This window comes from Microcaecilia unicolor, chromosome 6 (genome assembly GCF_901765095.1).
Source record: "Microcaecilia unicolor chromosome 6, aMicUni1.1, whole genome shotgun sequence".
NCBI classification, from domain to species: Eukaryota; Metazoa; Chordata; class Amphibia; order Gymnophiona; family Siphonopidae; genus Microcaecilia; species Microcaecilia unicolor.
The window spans coordinates 333,463,233-333,481,207 of NC_044036.1; the positions used below are offsets into that span (position 1 = coordinate 333,463,233).

A 17,975-nucleotide genomic window follows, 5' to 3' on the forward strand; every position below is an offset into this window, starting at 1 on the left:
CAGCTACTGTTAAATGTGTATTACTGTTGGGTGGGCCTGAGCCCTATGTGGGTAGGCCCTGGTCCACCCCAGCCCACCTGTGGCTACGCCACTGCCTCCTACAGGATAGGCCTCCCGGGCCTACCTGCAGGGTTGGTGCTAGACATGATGGGGCCCAGGGCAGATGCTAGGGAAGGGGCACCCCAAAGCTTGCTTGCATACTGTCCCTCTTTCAACTTCAAGCAGGTTTGGGGCCCCCCAGTGACATGGAGGCCCAGGACAATTGCCCTGTTTGTAAACTAATTGGCTAATTAGAGGTTAAGTATCAAGAACCGGTGTTAACAGGAACTTAATTAGCAGTAATTGGGAGTTACATGCGGATCCATCTTAAGCCCTTTTCTATAACATGAGCACCTAAATTTCATAGTGCGCAACTTGGGGGGTGTGGCCAAGGAAGGGGCATGGGCGGGTCAGGGACGTTCCCAGAATTTAAGTGCAAAATTACAGAATAATATCATTTACACGCCTAACTGCCATTAATTGGACGCCAGCATTTACACCAGTCTTTGATGGGCGTAAGTGCTTGCGTCCAGAGTTAAATGTGAAACGCACACTACACTAGTACAGTAATACCTCGGTTTTCGTTGACTTCGGTTATCGTCGGTTTCAGATTTCGCCGATTGTTTTCGCAAAAATTTGTCTCGGATTTCGTCGACGTGCCTACGTGACCTCGCTGCTAATTTTGCGAAAACAAAGGGCGACCCATGCGTTCTCCTGCTCAGTGTGGGGTTGGTTTTGCCCAGGATGTGTGCATGAGAGAGATTTTGAAGGGTTTAAGCCTTCCCCTGATGATTGCCTCGGTTTTCGTCGGTTTCGGAATTCGCCGATTGTTTTCGGACGGATTATCGACGAAAACCGAGGTATCACTATATTCTGTAAAGGTAGTTCCATGCAGAGCACCCTTAGCTCAGATCCTCCTGGCGCCTAACTTTGGGCGACAAATTACTGAATTGCACCCTAATGCTCAGTAGACAGACTCCCTTAGGTTATCCAAATTCTAAGGGGCCCTTTTACTAAGACACGTAGGTGCCTACGTGCGTAGAATGCGTGTCAAATTGGAACTACCGCCTGGCTACCACGTGCCTTGGGTGGTAATTCCATTTTTGACGCGCGTCCAAACCACGCGGTAGAAATTTTCTACCGTGTGGCGCTTACCTGATGGCAATCGGCAGTGTACGTGCGCTGACAATTACTGCCCGGTTAACGCAGGACACCTTACCGCTAAATCAACGGGTGGCGGTAAGGTCTCATGCCGAAAATGGATGCCCGCTGGTTTTAATTCTGCCACACGTCCATTTTCGGACACAAAGCAAAAGGCCTTTTGTGCAAGCGCACTGAGGAATGGACTTGCGCGTGGCCAAAGCACGCACTTGCACCAGCATAGGCCATTTTTCGCTGCGCCTTAGTAATTTTCAGGTTTATAAGAAGGGACAACATTCACCAGCCAATATGTCAGCTTCATCCATGAACTGGGTGCTCAGCAAAGTGGCCCGTCCCGCTTTACGCTCTTTCAGTAGAGTCCATAAGAAGTATCTGGAGTTGGGATCCAGCCCTGAGGTCGGCTCATCTAAGAGCAATACCTGCCAAAAGAAAAGGAGTATGAGCTCCATCACCAGAGAGACGAAAGGATCCTACAAACTGGAGTTCTGTGTTTCTAAAATAATATTTATCAAGAACATACTTTACTGCCCCAACAGGTGTTTTAAGGGAGGAACAGAAGTTGATCATACATCAGCTTAATGGCGCCACATCGATTGCTTGTATGTTATCGGTGGACCTCTAAGACAGCATTTTTCTGGTTGGCACCATGTTATCGGAATGAGCTGCCTAAGGAGGTTCGGGAAGAGGAAGATGCTAAAACATTCAAGGCTTTGGCAACAACTTTCCTCCCGACACTCAAAACTATTTAACCGGCCAGGAATGGCACCTGACCGGTTAAATGGTACATTCAGCAGGGGATAGCCAGCTACCTACTGCTCAATATTAGGTATTAGGAAATGACGTTAGAAGAAGGTGGGACATTGAGCGAAGGGAAGACTAGTAGAGACATCGGGAGCGCCACCTCCTTCACTGACGCTGCGCCTTCGCTGCCGGACGGAGGTAAATTTAAAAGGGATCTTGTGGGGGGAGAAGAGGGTGGGCAGTTGGGACATGGGAGCGGGAGGGCAGGGGAGAGAGGAGCATGGATGGGAGGGCAGCAATCATTTTCACGGGGGGGGGGGGGAGGGGGCACGCGCACGCCAACTGTTCGTCTGCGGGGGGCGCTGGGGGCGCCAACTGATCTTCTGCAGGGGGGTGCCACAGACTCTTGGCAGGGCCCTGCGTGTAGGCCCCTAGGCGGCTTAGTAAAAAGGCCCTTCTAAGCCTCCTTTTCACCTGTACGCCATTTTCCAGAAAACAGCAAGGCAGCCGATCCGCAAACTCCAAGATGGAAACCCACAAAGCGGATCAGTGGAAAGAACAAACTTTATTAATAGAATATCGTCTAAAAAATGCTATGATATTCTATTAATAAAATGCAGTGGGGGGAGCGATGGGGGGGCCACAGCAGCGAGGGGGCCTTGCCCCGGGCCCGGCCTAGTCTCTCGGCGGCCCTGCTTATACCCAGAAATTCAGTTCCAGAGTTCAGATATGACCCAGCGCTGAATTTCCAGGGATAATCCTGGCAGTGGTCAGCAAAACGCTGATGGCCGCTGGCTGAACAGGGGGCCTGTTATTTTATCACAGATCCCATTTTATGCAATGAGACCTGGTTACTATTAACTGAGATTAACAGTAGCTCACGTTGATAATTTCCCCCTGAACCAGCTTTAAGCATGCGTGAAACTATTCATTAATATATTTTTTATGAACTATATACAGGTTTCATCACCAAAAATTAACCAGGCGAGCTCTCGGGCAGAAGGGTATAACCTAGCTGCTGTGTTATTCCCCCCTTTCCCCCTGGCTGTGTCACTATTCAAAAAGTGACTAGGATTTATCCCATCATTGAGCAACCTCGGACTCATCCTCGACTCCTCCCTCTCCTTTTCTACGCATATCCAACAAACAGCCAAGACCTGTCGCTTCTTTCTCTATATTAGCAAAATTCGCCCGTTTCTTTCTAAATAGACCACCCGAACCCTCGTCCACTCTCTCGTTACCTCTCGCCTTGACTATTGCAACCTACTACTCACTGGCCTCCCACTCAACCATCTCTATCCCCCCTTCAATCCATCCAGAACTCTGCCGCGCGTCTTATCTTCCGCATAGACCGATATGCTCACATCACCCCTCTCCTCAAGTCACTTCACTGGCTCCCAATCAGATACCGTATACAGTTCAAGCTTCTCCTACTAACCTACAAATGCACTCAATCTGCAGCCCCTCATTACCTCTCTTCCCTCATCTCCCCGTACGCGTTCCTACCCGTAACCTCCGCTCACAGGACAAATCCCTCCTCTCAGTACCTTTCTCCACCACTGCCAACTCCAGGCTCTGCCCTTTCTGCCTTGCCTCACCCCATGCTTGGAATAAACTTCCTGAGCCCATACGCCAAGCCCCCTCCCTGCCCATCTTCAAATCCTTACTTCAAGCCCACCTCTTCAAAGTACCTTTCGGCACATAACCCTTTACCTAATCCTCATATATACGATGTTGTCCTGTTCTTATTGGACCTAGGGTTTAAAAGGTGTTGATTTTCTTGTTCCTGGGTGGGAAGTCCAATTGGTACCTTAGGATCCTAAGGACATGATTTTCTTTTGATCTCTCTTCGTGCATAGTTTTTCTCAGATGTCTGGATGTCTCAACGCCACCTGAAATTAAACATGACCAAAACCGAGCTTCTCATTTTCCCCCCAAACCCACCTCCCCACTCCCCCCATTTTCTATTTCTGTTGATGGCTCTATCATTCTCCCTGTCTCCTCAGTTTGAAACCTTGGAGTCATCTTTGACTCTTCTCTCTCCTTCTCTGCTCATATCCAGCAGATCGCCAAGACCTGTCGTTTCTTTCTTTACAACATCCGTAAAATCCGCCCCTTTCTTTCCGAACACTCTACCAAAACCCTCATCCACACCCTTGTCACCTCTCATTTAGACTACTGCAATCTGCTTCTTGCTGGCCTTCCACTTAGTCACCTCTCCCCTCTCCAATCGGTTCAAAACTCTGCTGCCCGTCTCGTCTTCCGCCAGGGTCGCTTTACTCATACTACCCCTCTCCTCAGGTCGCTTCACTGGCTCCCTATCCGTTTTCGCATCCTGTTTAAACTTCTACTAACCTATAAATGTATTCACTCTGCTGCTCCCCAGTATCTCTCCACACTCGGCCTTCCCTACTCCCCTTCTCGTGCGCTCCAATCCATGGATAAATCCTTCTTATCTGTTCCCTTCTCCACTACTGCCCACTCCAGACTTCGCTCCTTCTGACTCGCTGCACCCTACGCCTGGAATAAACTTCCTGAGCCCCTACTCCTTGCCCCATCCTTGGCCACCTTTAAATCTAGACTGAAAGCCCACCTCTTTAACATTGCTTTTGACTTGTAACCACTTGTACCTCTCGCTTCTACCTACCCTCCTCTCCTCTTTCCTCTACACATTAATTGATTTGCTTACTTTATTATTTTTGTCTATTAGATTGTAAGCTTTGAGCAGGGACTGTCTTTCTTCTATGTTTGTGCAGCGCTGCGTACGCTTTGTAGCGCTATAGAAATGCTAAATAGTAGTAGTAGTAGATGATGGAAAGCCATCCTACTCACAAACTGGAGAGACATTCTTATTTTGCTGAATGTTCTGCAACGTGCCCTGGTCCTAAGGTCACAGAACAATAATTATGCAAGCTGGTTGGCTCAAATCAACTCTTACCTGTGGGTCTCCCAGAACAGCAACAGCAAAGGTCAACTTCCTCTTCTGGCCACCACTTAAGGACTTGGCTTGTGTATCTTGAATATTATTTATTTCCAACATAGTCATAATGTGTTTTATCTACAAAAAAGGCATACCAAAGTCTGAAATATCATGGAAACAGTCCAAACAGTCTTTCCAGTCTGCCCATCTACACCAACTACTAAGCCCTCCAGTCCCTTCCTCTCCTTAAGAGATTCTGGGGTCCTTTTACTAAGGTGCGCTGAAAAATGGCCTGCGGTAGTGTAGGCGTGGGTTTTGGGTGCGCGCAGGCCCATTTTTCAGTGCGCCTGTAAAAAAAGGCCTTTTTAAAGTTTTTGCTGAAAATGGACGTGCGGCAAAATGAAAATCGGCGCGCGTCCATTTTGGGTCTGAGACCTTACCGCCAGCCATTGACCTAGCAGTAAAGCCTCATGCGGTAACTGTGCGGTAATGACCTATGCGTGCCAAATGCCACTTGGCACGTGTCCAATACACGCGTCTGAAAATAAAAATTATTTTTCGGATGCGACTATCACACACATGCAAAAAAATTGAAATTAACAGAAGAGCCACGCGGTAGCCAGGTGGTAACTCCATTTTGGCATGCATTGGGCGCACGTAGACGCTTACGCGGCTTAGTAAATGGACCTGCTTGCACACAAAACCCATGCCGCCGAGAGGGGGGGGGGGTGCAAAATTCCCTGGGCCAAGACCTCCGGGGGGGGGGGGGGGTCCGGCGCAGGGGTCTCTCTCTCTCTCCTGCTCCTGACAGGACTCGAGTGATCGTGTCCCAACAGCAGCAGGAGAGAGAAAACTCCGGCGCCGGGCTCCCCTTGCATTGCCTGCCTAGCAGCCGCTGGGCCCTCAGGCCACGCATGCTCAGTTTTGAGACTGAGCATGTGTGACCTGAGGAAAGTAGCCGCAGGGGCAGGCAGTGCTGGGCAGAAGAAGAAGCCGTACTGCCTGCAGCTGGCAGGGCCAGCCAAGGTACCTCGGGTGGGCGGGAGGGGGTGGCGGCGTTGATGATGATTTGGGGGGGGGGGGGGGCGGCGGCAATGAGCAACATGCCAGGAATTCTCATGCATACATGCGCAAGAAGTCCTGGCATGCTGCTTTGAACCAGAAACAAGCAGCGGGGAGCAGCGGCAGTCCATTTATTTGGATGGCGGGGCTCGGTATCCCTGCCAGCAAAGGTAAAGAAGTCCAGATACATCAAGGGTGGTCCATCTCAAAGCTAGAGATTTACCACTGCTACTCTGGAGATTGAAGGCCAATGAGTGAGGATTTTTTTTTGTGGGTTCCAGCCATGTCTAAAACCAGTTCTGGCAGACGCACATTCAAAACCTGACGCATACATAATACATCCAAAACTTAATTATCTTCTCATTTCCATCTTCCAAAATTCCAGACAGCAGCTGTTCAGATTAGCAGGACCCAAAGCAGTCCAAAATAAGTAAAGTCAGAAACACAGTTCACACCTAATTATTCAACCACCCTTAGGATTCACCTTTGGGTTTAAAAAGCAAAACCATGTGCATGTAAGGATTGGATAAATGAATTAAAACAAAGTTTAAAGCAAATTCCCTTAATATGTAATTACTAGTAGGAAACGGGCCTTAGGCAGACAATTCCCCACCCCCCCGTGCTATGGCCCCCTCGAACCCACCCCCTCCCGCGAACCTGTCGATCCCCCCCCCCGGAACGCCGAAAACTGCCGCCACCGCCGCCGCCGTTGTGCTACCTTCCCTTCCCGTAGGTTGTTCAATCATCTTCTTAGAAAGTTTAACTCTGTGCGTCTGACGTCTGACGCACGGAGTTAAACTTTCTAAGAAGATGATTGAATAACCTACGGGAAGGGAAGGGAAGGTAGCACAACAACGGCGGCGGCAGTTTTCGGCGTTCCGGGGGGGGGGGTCGACAGGTTCGCGGGAGGGGGTGGGTTTCGAGGGGGCCATAGCGCGGGGGGGGGGGGTGACAGCTGATTCCAAGGCAGTAGGAGGAGTAGGGAAACACGCGTGACGTCCGTGCGTGTCTGCCTCGCAGACCACTTGCAGCCAGGGAGCCACGGTCCCAAGCATAGAACGTTGGATGTGAGAATTATTATATAGGATTGGTAGCAATAATGAAACAGTGATGGAATATTCACACAGCAAGCAGTCTGAGTCAACAGATTTATTTTCCATTGAACATAATTAACTTTGTATGAACTTGGCTAATAGTGTGCTGAACTGGACAATGTTGCCACATTTAGACTGACTCTGGACAGAACTTCTGCATGAGAGAAGCCCTTCACTCATTATTCAATACCTGTCTTTGAAATAGTAGTAATAAAAAAGGCAAGTGCATGTTTATAATATACCACTGCAATGCACAAAACAAAAGCGACTACACAGTAACATAGTAACATAGTAGATGACGGCAGAAAAAGACCTGCACGGTCCATCCAGTCTGCCCAACAAGATAAACTCACATGTGCCATTTTTGTGTATACCTTACCTTGATTTGTACCTGTCTTTTTCAGGGCACAGACCATATAAGTCTGCCCAGCACTATCCCTGCCTCCCAACCACCAGCCCCGCCTCCCACCACCAGCTCTGGCACAGACCGTATAAGTCTGCCCAGCACTATCCCCGCCTCCCAACCACCAGCTCCGCCTCCCACCACCGGCTCTGGCACAGACCGTATAAGTCTGCCCAGCACTATCCCCGCCCCCCAACCACCCGCCCCGCCTCCCACCACCGGCTCTGGCACAGACCGTATAAGTCTGCCCAGCACTATCCCCACCTCCCAACCACCAGCCCCGCCTCCCACCACCTGCTTTGGCACAGACTGTATAAGTCTGCCCAGCACTATCCCCGCCTCCCACCACTGGCTCTGGCACAGACCGTATAAGTCTGCCCAGCACTATCCCCACCTCCCAACCACCCACCCCGCCTCCCACCACCGGCTCTGGCACAGACCGTATAAGTCTGCCCAGCACTATCCCCACCTCCCAACCACCAGCCCCTAGTTCCTACATGCTATCTTTTTCTTTTGATGCAGGCATAGGAAAAAAAGATGTTAAATGCTCCCAGGTTTCAACCTAATTTTTTTTTTTTAATTGTACTTAAAAATAGTAAATCTGATTCTCATAATGTTATGTCTGTTAACATCTCTGCAGGAATACAGGAAGTCCCTATAACCAGCTTCTCCCAATGACACACTGATTAAAAAAATTAAGACACTCTAACCGATCAAAGCAATTCTTCCTCTGTGTACATCCCTATGCTGCACAAGCCAGCATGTTTAAAATGTTTGTGTGAGATCAAATAAAAATGCTACCGACAATAAAGAACGGCCATGTGAATACAGCAACTCATTCACACCTCTGCTCCTTGCCTCTTCTTGTTCTGCTGTGCTTAATTTTTTTTTTAAGCAGTGCTGGCACACTTTGGCAAGAGCAGGCTGCTTCAGCCAATCCCAGGGGCCATCCTTCAGCCTGTACTGCCCCCAAGCCCCCGGGATTGGCTGAAGCAGCCTGATCTTGCCAAAGTGTGCCAGCACTGCTTAAAAAAAAGTTAAACCGCGGCAAAAAGAAGAGGCAAGGACTGGTGCGAGGGGAGGAAAAAGCGAGGCGAGCCAGAGAGGTGCTGTATGGGGGGGGGAGGGGGGGGAGGGTCGGGCAGTGGGGAGAAAAGATGCACAAACAAGCCACAGAGGAGGAGGAGGACAACGATGCTGAGAGGGGACCCGAGCAGTGGCGTACCAAGGGGGGGGGGGGGCGGTCCGCCCCGGGTGCACGCCGCTGGGGGAGGGGGTGCCGCGCGCCTGTCGGCTCTTCGTTTTCATGCTCCCTTTGCCCCGGAACAGGGTACTTCCTGTTCCGGGGCAGAGGGAGCATGAAAACGAAGAGCCGGCAGGCGCGTGGCACCCCCCCCCCCCCAGCGGCGTGCACCCGGGGGGGGGGGGGTTCTTTCACTGGGAGATCGGGGTTCTATTGCCGGGGGGGCGTCGCGCTGTTCCAGGGGGGCGGGGCGCATCGGCGATCCGCCCCGGGTGTCAGCCCCCCTAGGAACGCCACTGGACCAGAGACCAAATTTTGGGAGACAGTTGTTAAAGTAGCTACTTCAACAACAGGCTGCAAAAATTCTTTAAAAAATTAACAAACGGCTCTTGTGAACTGGTGCAAGCTGGCTCCAGCACATCACTGCAGCCACCAAAACCAATTAGGCCTCTGTCTAGTCCAAATTTCCAGACTTCCTATGCTCCCTTAATCTGAGCTCCAACCATGAATACTACCACCTAGATCTTTTAAAATCCTGGTGAAACACATTTCTTTGAGACTGTGAAGGAAATACATACTGGGCTTCTTCTCTAGCAGTTACACTTACTACTGTATACAGTACCTGATTTTCCACCTCTTTTGAAGGAATCCCTTTGATTTTCGCAAAAAGCCTTAAATTTTCTTTCACGGTAAGAACATCAAACTTGACATCAAACTGCGGACAAACACCGATTTTTTTCCTGAGTTCTGCCAGGTCCTCTGTATTGTTTAACTTGTATCCATAAATCGATGCGGAGCCTACGAAATTTGAAACAGGCACAGGAGAAATATGACAATGTCTTTCTAGGGGATTGTTCTCATAAATCTTGCTCTGTAGGTACATTAGAAACTGGTTTCCAAGTTGGCTAACGACAGTTCATTTGACAATGTTAAATTGTGCTGAAATTGCCCTGAATCCCTTTCCATGACATTGACCTCTGTAGGAAAGTTACCCGAGTTGGATGGGATTTGGTGCTCTGGCTTTAGCTACCATGTACACCCAATAAATTGCTGGCAAATCCTAAAACAACACAATATAGCCAGAAACACTGTTGTGAAAGGAGAGAAAAAAACCAGCTTGGTGCCTCAAAACAATTTGCAGGTCATTCCTGAGCGCTAGAGCTCAGCTGAATCAATCATACATCTAAAAAATACTCTTTGCTTTTTCTATTTTACCAGTCTTTTACTCCAAGTAAAGTATTCTTAGCTTAAGAATGCTGTTCAGGATCCCCGACAAGGCCCTTGTCTTGGTATTCCTGCTTCAAGTGGGACTTTATGCATCTTGCTGCTTTTCACAAAGTAACATTTTAAACCTCTACTGGCACGTGCTGACAAACTCACGTTCAATAATTAAACTAGCGAGAATTACTCTCTATAATTTTTCTACGGAGGAAAAAGACTTCAGATGCTCAACGATCTTTGCTCCTAGGAACAATAGACCATTGCATACATCTATCCACTACATAGTAACATAGTAGATGACGGCAGAAAAAGACCTGCACGGTCCATCCAGTCTGCCCAACAAGATAAACTCATATGTGCTACTTTTTGTGTATACCTTACCTTGATTTGTAACTGTCATTTTCAGGGCACAGACCGTACAAGTCTGCCCAGCACTATCCCCGCCTCCGAACCACCAGCCCCGCCTCCCACCACCAGTTCTGGCACAGACCATATAAGTCTGCCCAGCACTATCCCCGCCTCCCAACCACCAGTCCCGCCTCCCACCACCGGCTCTGGCACAGACGGTATAAGTCTGCCCAGCACTATCCCTGCCTCCCAACCACCAGTCCCGCCTCCCACCACCGGCTCTGGCACAGACCGTATAAGTCTGCCCAGCACTATCCCCGCCTCCCACCACCGGCTCTGCCACCCAATCTCGGCTAAGCTCCTTAGGATCCATTCCCTCTGAACAGGATTCCTTTATGTTTATCCCACGCATGTTTGAATTCCGTTACCGTTTTCTTTTCCACCACCTCCTGCGGGAGGGCATTCCAAGCATCCACTACTCTCTCAGTGAAAAAATACTTCCTGACATTTTTCTTGAGTTTGCCCCCTTTCAATCTCATTTCATGTCCTCTCGTTCTACCGCCTTCGCATCTCCGGAAAAGGTTCGTTTGCGGATTAATACCTTTCAAATATTTGAATGTCTGTATCATATCACCCCTGTTCCTCCTTTCCTCCAGGGTATGCATGTTCAGGTCAGCAAGTCTCTCTTCATACGTCTTGTAACGCAAATCCCTTACCATTCTCGTAGCTTTTCTATCCACTATACATCTATCCACTATTGGGGAATATTCCCTTGTGGATAAAAGTGGCGGCCATTTTAGTATCACTATCCTTAGAAAGGAGGGCAAGAGATCATACGGTAAGTGGGATCCCTTATGCTTTAATCTCCAGTATCAGCAACCTTTTTTTCCTCTCTAAAATGATGTTATATGCATTATTGATTTTAGGGCTGTATTATGGGCAGGGAACTCGCTCCTTAAGAAGCCTGAAGTGAAACGGAAATTTTCTGTAGAGCGTGCCCGGCCGCAGTGGTCTTTAAGAGCCCAGATAAGTAACGTTTAAATTTACAGTCCACGTATAAGGAGGTTTTTTAAAGACTTATGAGGAGCTCAAACTATTATCCACAAGGGAATATTCCCCAATAGCGGATAGATGTATGCAATGGTCTATTGTTCCTAGGAGCAAAGATCGTTGAACATCTGAAGTCTTTTTCCTCCGTAGAAAAATGATAGAGAGTTATACTTGCTAGTTTAATTATTGAACGTGCTTTTCACAAAGGCAAGCTGTTTCTTCAAACAGCAGCATCCCACAGAGACTGTTTGAACAAACACCATTCAAATTGAAGAGTAGCAAATCGCCTGGGCTGGATGGTATACATCTCAGAGTGAAATGCAGCGAGGTTCAGAAAGACACCCTCAAAGCAGGAATAGCAAAACAAGGACCTGGTGTAACACGGACCACAACAAGAGCTGGTGTGAAACACAACGTGAAACAGCAAACGAACAAGTGAGCATGCTCCGCAAGGAGAAAGAGCAAGCAATAACACAGCAGAGTAGACAAAAGAGGTTGGAGATTTTATTACGTTTCTTCAAAAAGAGTCGTTTTGAAGAACTGCAATAAAATCTCCAACCTCTTTCATCCACTCTGCTGTGAAACACAATGTGGACCTTTTTCCCTACAAACATCTATGCCCTTTGTTAATTGGGAATGACTGGCACACTGAAACTACACCCAAATCTTTGCGTGGTGTAGATCTCCGCATGTAAGGAACGGCTTTCTGAAATCAATAATTATACACATGTATGTGATATAGACATGTGGATGCCATTACTTCCTTGTGGCTAATATTTTATCCCAGTCATTGACTACAATGATTTAGGAGAAACAGCGACAACAGTACAACTATAAATTGAAATGCTATGTCCTGCAATACCATAAATATGAAGTATTGTTTCTGAAGTGTACAAGTGTTTCTTGTTTCATCTTTTGCTTCCAAATCATAAGTACATAAGTAATGCCATACTGGGAATAGACCAAGGGTCCATCGAGCCCAGCATCCTGTCCACGACAGCTGCCAATCCAGGCCAAGGGCACCTGGCGAGCTTCCCAAACGTACAAACATTCTATACATGTTATTCCTGGAACTGTGGATTTTTCCCAAGTCCATTTAGTAGTGGTTTATGGACTTGTCCTTTAGGAAACCGTCTAACCCCTTTTTAAACTCTGCCAAGGTAACCACTTCACCACGTTCTCTGGCAACGAATTCCAGAGTTTAATTATGCGTTGGGTGAAGAAACATTTTCTCCGATTTGTTTTAAATTTACTACACTGTAGTTTAATCACATGCCCCCTAGTCCTAGTATTTTTGGAAAGTGTGAACAGACGCTTCACATCCACCTGTTCCACTCCACTCATTATTTTATATATCTCTATCATGTCTCCCCTCAGCCGTCTCTTCTCCAAGCTGGAAAGCCCTAGCCTCCTTAGTCTTTCTTCATAGGGAAGTCGTCCCATCCCCGCTATCATTTTAGTCGCCCTTCGCTGCAACTTTTCCAATTCTGCTATATCTTTCTTAAGATGCGGCGACCAAGGTGCGGTCGCACCATGGAGTGATATAAGTGTTTGGTTTGGTTTTCACCAAGGAAGATGTGGGAGAGATAACAGTACCAGAAATGGTATTCAATGCTGACAAGTCAGAGAAACTGAATCAATTCTCTGTAAGCCTGGAAGATGTTAATAGGGCAATTTGACAAATTGAAGAGTAGCAAATCAACTGGACTGGATGGTATACATCCCAGAGTATTAATACAATTGAAAAATGAACTTGCAGAGCTATTGTTACTAATATGTGATTTATCTTTAAAATCAAGCATGGTACCGGAAGACTGGATGGTGGCCAAAAGAACAACAATTTTTAAAAAGGTTTCCACAGGTGATCAGGGAAATAAAAGACTGGAGAGCCTGATGTCAATGCCAGGCAAAATGGTAGAGACTACTATAAAGAACAGAGCATATTCAAAAGCATGGATTAATGAGACAAAGCCAACACGAATTTAGTGAAGGGAAATCTTGCCTCACCAATCTACTACATTTCTTTGAAGGGTGAACAAACAAGTGGATAAAGGTGAGCTGGTCGATACTGTGTATATGGATTTTCAAAAAGCATTTGACAAAGGAGGCGGGGATAGTGCTGGGCAGACTTATACGGTCTGTGCCAGAGGCGGTGGTTGGGAGGCGGGGCTGGTGGTTGGGAGGCGGGGATAGTGCTGGGCAGACTTATACGGTCTGTGCCCTGAAGAGCACAGGTACAAATCAAAGTAGGGTAGACACAAAAGTAGCACATATGAGTTGTCTTGTTGGGCAGACTGGATGGACCGTGCAGGTCTTTTTTCTGTTATCTCATGAAAGACTCCAGAGACAAATTGGAGAGTCATGGGATAGGAGGTAGTGTTCTATTGTGGATTAAAAACTGGTTAAAAGATAGAAAACAGAGAGTAGGGTTAAATGGTCAGTATTCTCAACGGAGAAAGGTAGATAGTGGGGTTCCGAAGCGGTCTGTGCTGGCACCACCACTTTTTAACATATTTATAAATGATCTAGATTTGGGAATAACCAGTGAGGTAATTAAATTTGATGATGGCACAAAATTATCCAAAGGTGTTAAATTGCAAGAGGACCTTACGGGACTGGGAGACTGGGCGTCCAAATGGCAGATGACGTTTAATGTGAGCAATTGCAAGGTGATACATGTGGGAAAGAGGAACCCAAACTATAGCTATGTGATACAAGGTTCCACATTAGGAGTCACTGACCAAGAAAGGGATCTAGGTGTCGTCGTTGATGATACGTTGAAACCTTCTGCTCAGTGTGCTGCTGCGGCTAAGAAAGCAAATAGAATGTTAGGTATTATTAGGAAAGGAATGGAAAACAAAAATGAGGATGTTATAATGCCTTTCTATCGCTCCATGGTGCGACCTCACCTTGAATACAGTGTGCAATTCTGGTCACCACATCTCAAAAAAAGATATAGTGTAATTAGAATAGGTACAAAGAAGGGGGACGAAAATGATAAAGGGGGTGGAATGACTTCCCTATGAGGAAAGGCTAAAGCGGCTGGGGCTGTTCAGCTTGGAGAAAAGACGGCCGAGGGGAGATATACAATAATGAATGGAGTGGAACGGGTAGACGTGAATCGCTTGTTTACCCTTTCCAAAAATACTAGGACTAGGGGGCACGCAATGAAGCTACAAAGTAGTAAATTTAAAACAAATCAGAGAAAATATTTCTTCACTCAACGTGTAATTAAAATGGAATTCATTGCCAGAGAATGTGGTTAAAACAGTTAACTTAGTGGGGGGGGGGGGGGGGGGGGGGGGGAAGGGTTAAAAATGTTTTGGCTATTTTCCTAAAAGTCCATAAGTCCGTAAGCCATTATTAAGATGGACTTGGGAAAATCCACTGCTTATTTCTAGGATAAGCAGCATAAAATGTATTGTACTGTTTTAGGATGTTGCCAGATACTTGTGACCTGCATTGGTCACTGGTGGAAACGGGATACTGGGCTTCATGAACCTTCGGTCTGTCCCAGTATTGCAACCCTTATGTTCTTAACAAGCTTGTTTCTAATTTACAATTTCCTGCAGAACAACAGGAACATTGTACAGATCCGTTTTAAGCACACACAGATTTGTCTTATTTCTGTGACACTGGGATGGAAATCCTCCTTCCTTTCTCCTCACATCTGGACGTCTTAGTCTCCCCAGCTATTTGTTCAACCTTTAGGAATACAGATGGTTTACAGCTTGATCCCACACACAGGAAACAGCAGCAAAAGCTATCAAACAGCAAACAAATGGAAGAAAAATGCAAGAAAACACTTAGGGTGAAATTCAGTAAACGGCAGTCAAAGTTAACCACCGGGAAGATCCACACTAACATAGTATTCTGTAAAGGGTGTTCTGCAGCGGTGTACCAAGGGCGGGGCGGTGGGGGCGGTCCGCCCCGGGTGCACGCTGCACCGGTAAAAATGCACCGGGGGGGGGGGGGGGGGGCCTCATTGCACCAGGGGGGGGGGGTATATCGGCGATCCGCCCCGGGTGGCAGCCGACCTGGGATCGTCACTGGTGTTCTGCACAGATTACCCTTTTCAAAATGCTACCTTAATGTGGATCTCTCATCTAACTTTTGTCATGACAGTTATGCCCGCTATAACCAGTGTAAATGCTGGCTTGCAAATAATGGCACTTGGGTGCATAGATTACCCTCTTCTATAATATGGGAATGTAACCCACTGTGATAATGCATGAACCGAGATGGGCTGGAGGTAGGGTTACCATATGTCCAGATTTACCCAGACATGTCCTCTTTTTGAGGGCATGTCCGGGCAAACGGGCGGGCTTTGCCAATCTGCCCGTTTGTCCGGATTTCTGGGCAAACGGCCAGATTGCTAGCCTCCCCTCCCCTTACTTACTAGTGCCCTGGTGGTCTAGTGACCTCTGCCGCCTTCCGCCCCCTCTTTCCTGCTCGGAGCGCTGCCTTGCATGCATCCTTCCTGTTGGTGATCCTCGGCGCCGATTCAAAATGGCCGCCGAGAGTTGAAGTGACCTCGCGAGAGACTTCAACTCTCGGCGGCCATTTTGAATCGGCGCCGAGATCACCAACAGGAAGAATGCATGCAGGGCAGCGCTCTGGGCAGGAAAGAGGGGGCTCTTTCCTGCCCCGAAGAAGTCACTAGACCACCAGGGCAGTAGTAAGGTAAGGGGAAGGGGGTGACGGGGAGGGAGGGCGACGGGGTATGTGACAGGGGGAGGGGAAAATGTGACAGGGGCGGAGCGAGGGTGTGAAAGTGGCAGGGTGGGTGTGTGGTGGGGCGGGGCATGTGTCCTCCTTTTTGGGGGACAAAATATGGTAACCCTAGCTGGAGGCCCTTATAAACGTACAGCCAGACCAAGGGGAAGTGAAACAAAACTCTTATTAAACCGTTACTGCAGCCTGTTATTCCATAGGTACATGAACAACAAGTATAGGCTCTTTTAATCTAGAGCCAGCTGTGCAGGCTTGTAAACTACTGGCTTTAACATATACACCTTTCATTGCCAGGCTTTACCACAGGGGTCTGACTCCCACCAGATCTCAACGGTATCCTTATACAGCTTAAAAGTCAAGTTTAGCCTACCTTGTATCAGGTTCTGGTAGCTTACTTACATGCTATGGAGACCCTTACTCCAGGACGGCTTCTCTCCTCTCAGGGTCTCCCTGGTGGAAACCTCTGTATCGGGGCCTCTCTGAACTGTTCTGGCTCAGGGAATTTAACACCCTCCTGGCCTGAGCCCCGCCCCTCTGGTTCAGGCTCAGCCTCAGCAGACTAGCACCTCCTACTGCAAGGTGGCTGAACTGTATCAACAGTCAGGGAGTACTGTTCCCTATACCCAGTGGCGTACCAAGGGGGGGGCGGTCCGCCCCGGGTGCACGCCTCTGGGGGGGTGCCGCGGCGCGCGCCTGCTCAGAGTTCCCTGACTTCGTGTGTTCGCTGCAGCTCCCTCTGCCCTGGAACAGGTTACTTCCTGTTCCGGGTCAGAGCAAGGGAGCTGCAGCGAACGCGGGAAGTCAGGGAACTCTGAGCAGGCGCGCGCTGCGGCACCCCCCCCAGCGGCGTGCACCCGGGGGGGGGGGTCCACGCTGCATCGGGGGGGGGGGGGTGCTGCACCCGGGGGGGGGGGTCTGCGCTGCATCGGCGGGGGGGGGGGGGGGGGTGCTGCACCCGTGGGGGCGTGGTGGGGCGCCGCCCCGGGTGTCCGCCCCCCTAGGAACGCCACTGCCTATACCATCTACTCCCTCACACCCACCTTAAGCTACTACCGAAAAAGGTGTTAGCTAAATCCGAAGAAGCAACCGCGCCATTTGTGTGCACATTAAGGGGCTTATTTTCAAAACAGGGAAAACCTCTCAAAAATGGCATAAAGTGGCAACTGGACATTTTTCTAAATTAAAAAAAAAAAAAAAGTCCAAATCGCGATTTTAGAAACTCAGATTTGATGTTTTCCAATTGTGAACGTACCATCACCTTATTCTTCTCCCGGGACTACCATATGACAAAAACCAGAAAAAAGAATCCATTCATATCCTATCTGTTTATCAGGCCACACTGTGTGATCTTACCATCTGTACAAGGGGAGAGTCCACTGAGTATATTTAACAGTGTTGTTTTCCCAGCGCCGCTGTGACCGAGAATTGCAGTGATCTGGTCTTCGTAGATGTCAAATGTCAAACCTGATTCAACAGAAGAAACCAACAATGATGTGTAGCAAAGCAAAAGTCTAGGAAGGAAAAACTAATTAACGGACTTACCTCTCAAAGCTTCCACCGTTTTGCCGTCTTTGAAGGTTTTTTTAATATGGTTGAGTCTGATGGAAAAATAAATGAGTTAGTTTATGGAATAGATATGCCTAGGGCCTGGTTCACTCTGGCTTCCCCCAGTCAGTGCCTACGGCAGATTGTACCTTACCTTGGTGTGTTAAGTAAAAACTGAGTTATCAAATATGAGAAAATATCTTGATGAATCAGGTCATTTGTGCTTAAATTATATAGGGGTCCTTTTGCAAAGGAGCACCAACAGATTTAGCAGATTTAACAATTAATGCAAGCTAAATGCCATGCGGTCCATTATGTTCCTATAGGCTGCATGGCATTTAGTGCATGCTAATCATTAGCATGCGCTAAATCCATTAGCATGCCTTACTACTACCACTACTTATAATTTCTATA

The 17,975-nt window shown here is 48.1% G+C and overlaps 1 protein-coding gene across 1 annotated transcript in view; it reads right to left on the reverse strand.

Moving 5' to 3' along the window:
* Positions 1-17,975, reverse strand: part of LOC115472576 (ATP-binding cassette sub-family A member 9-like) — a 200,452-nt gene that overhangs the window by 105,701 nt on the left and 76,776 nt on the right. Inside the window, exons 11-15 of the mRNA XM_030206869.1 lie at positions 17,559-17,614; positions 17,370-17,480; positions 9,286-9,461; positions 4,880-4,999; positions 1,481-1,619 (exon numbers count right to left, since the gene is read on the reverse strand). Coding sequence (XP_030062729.1) covers positions 1,481-1,619; positions 4,880-4,999; positions 9,286-9,461; positions 17,370-17,480; positions 17,559-17,614 — 602 coding nt within the window. The remainder of the gene's footprint in view (positions 1-1,480; positions 1,620-4,879; positions 5,000-9,285; positions 9,462-17,369; positions 17,481-17,558; positions 17,615-17,975) is intronic.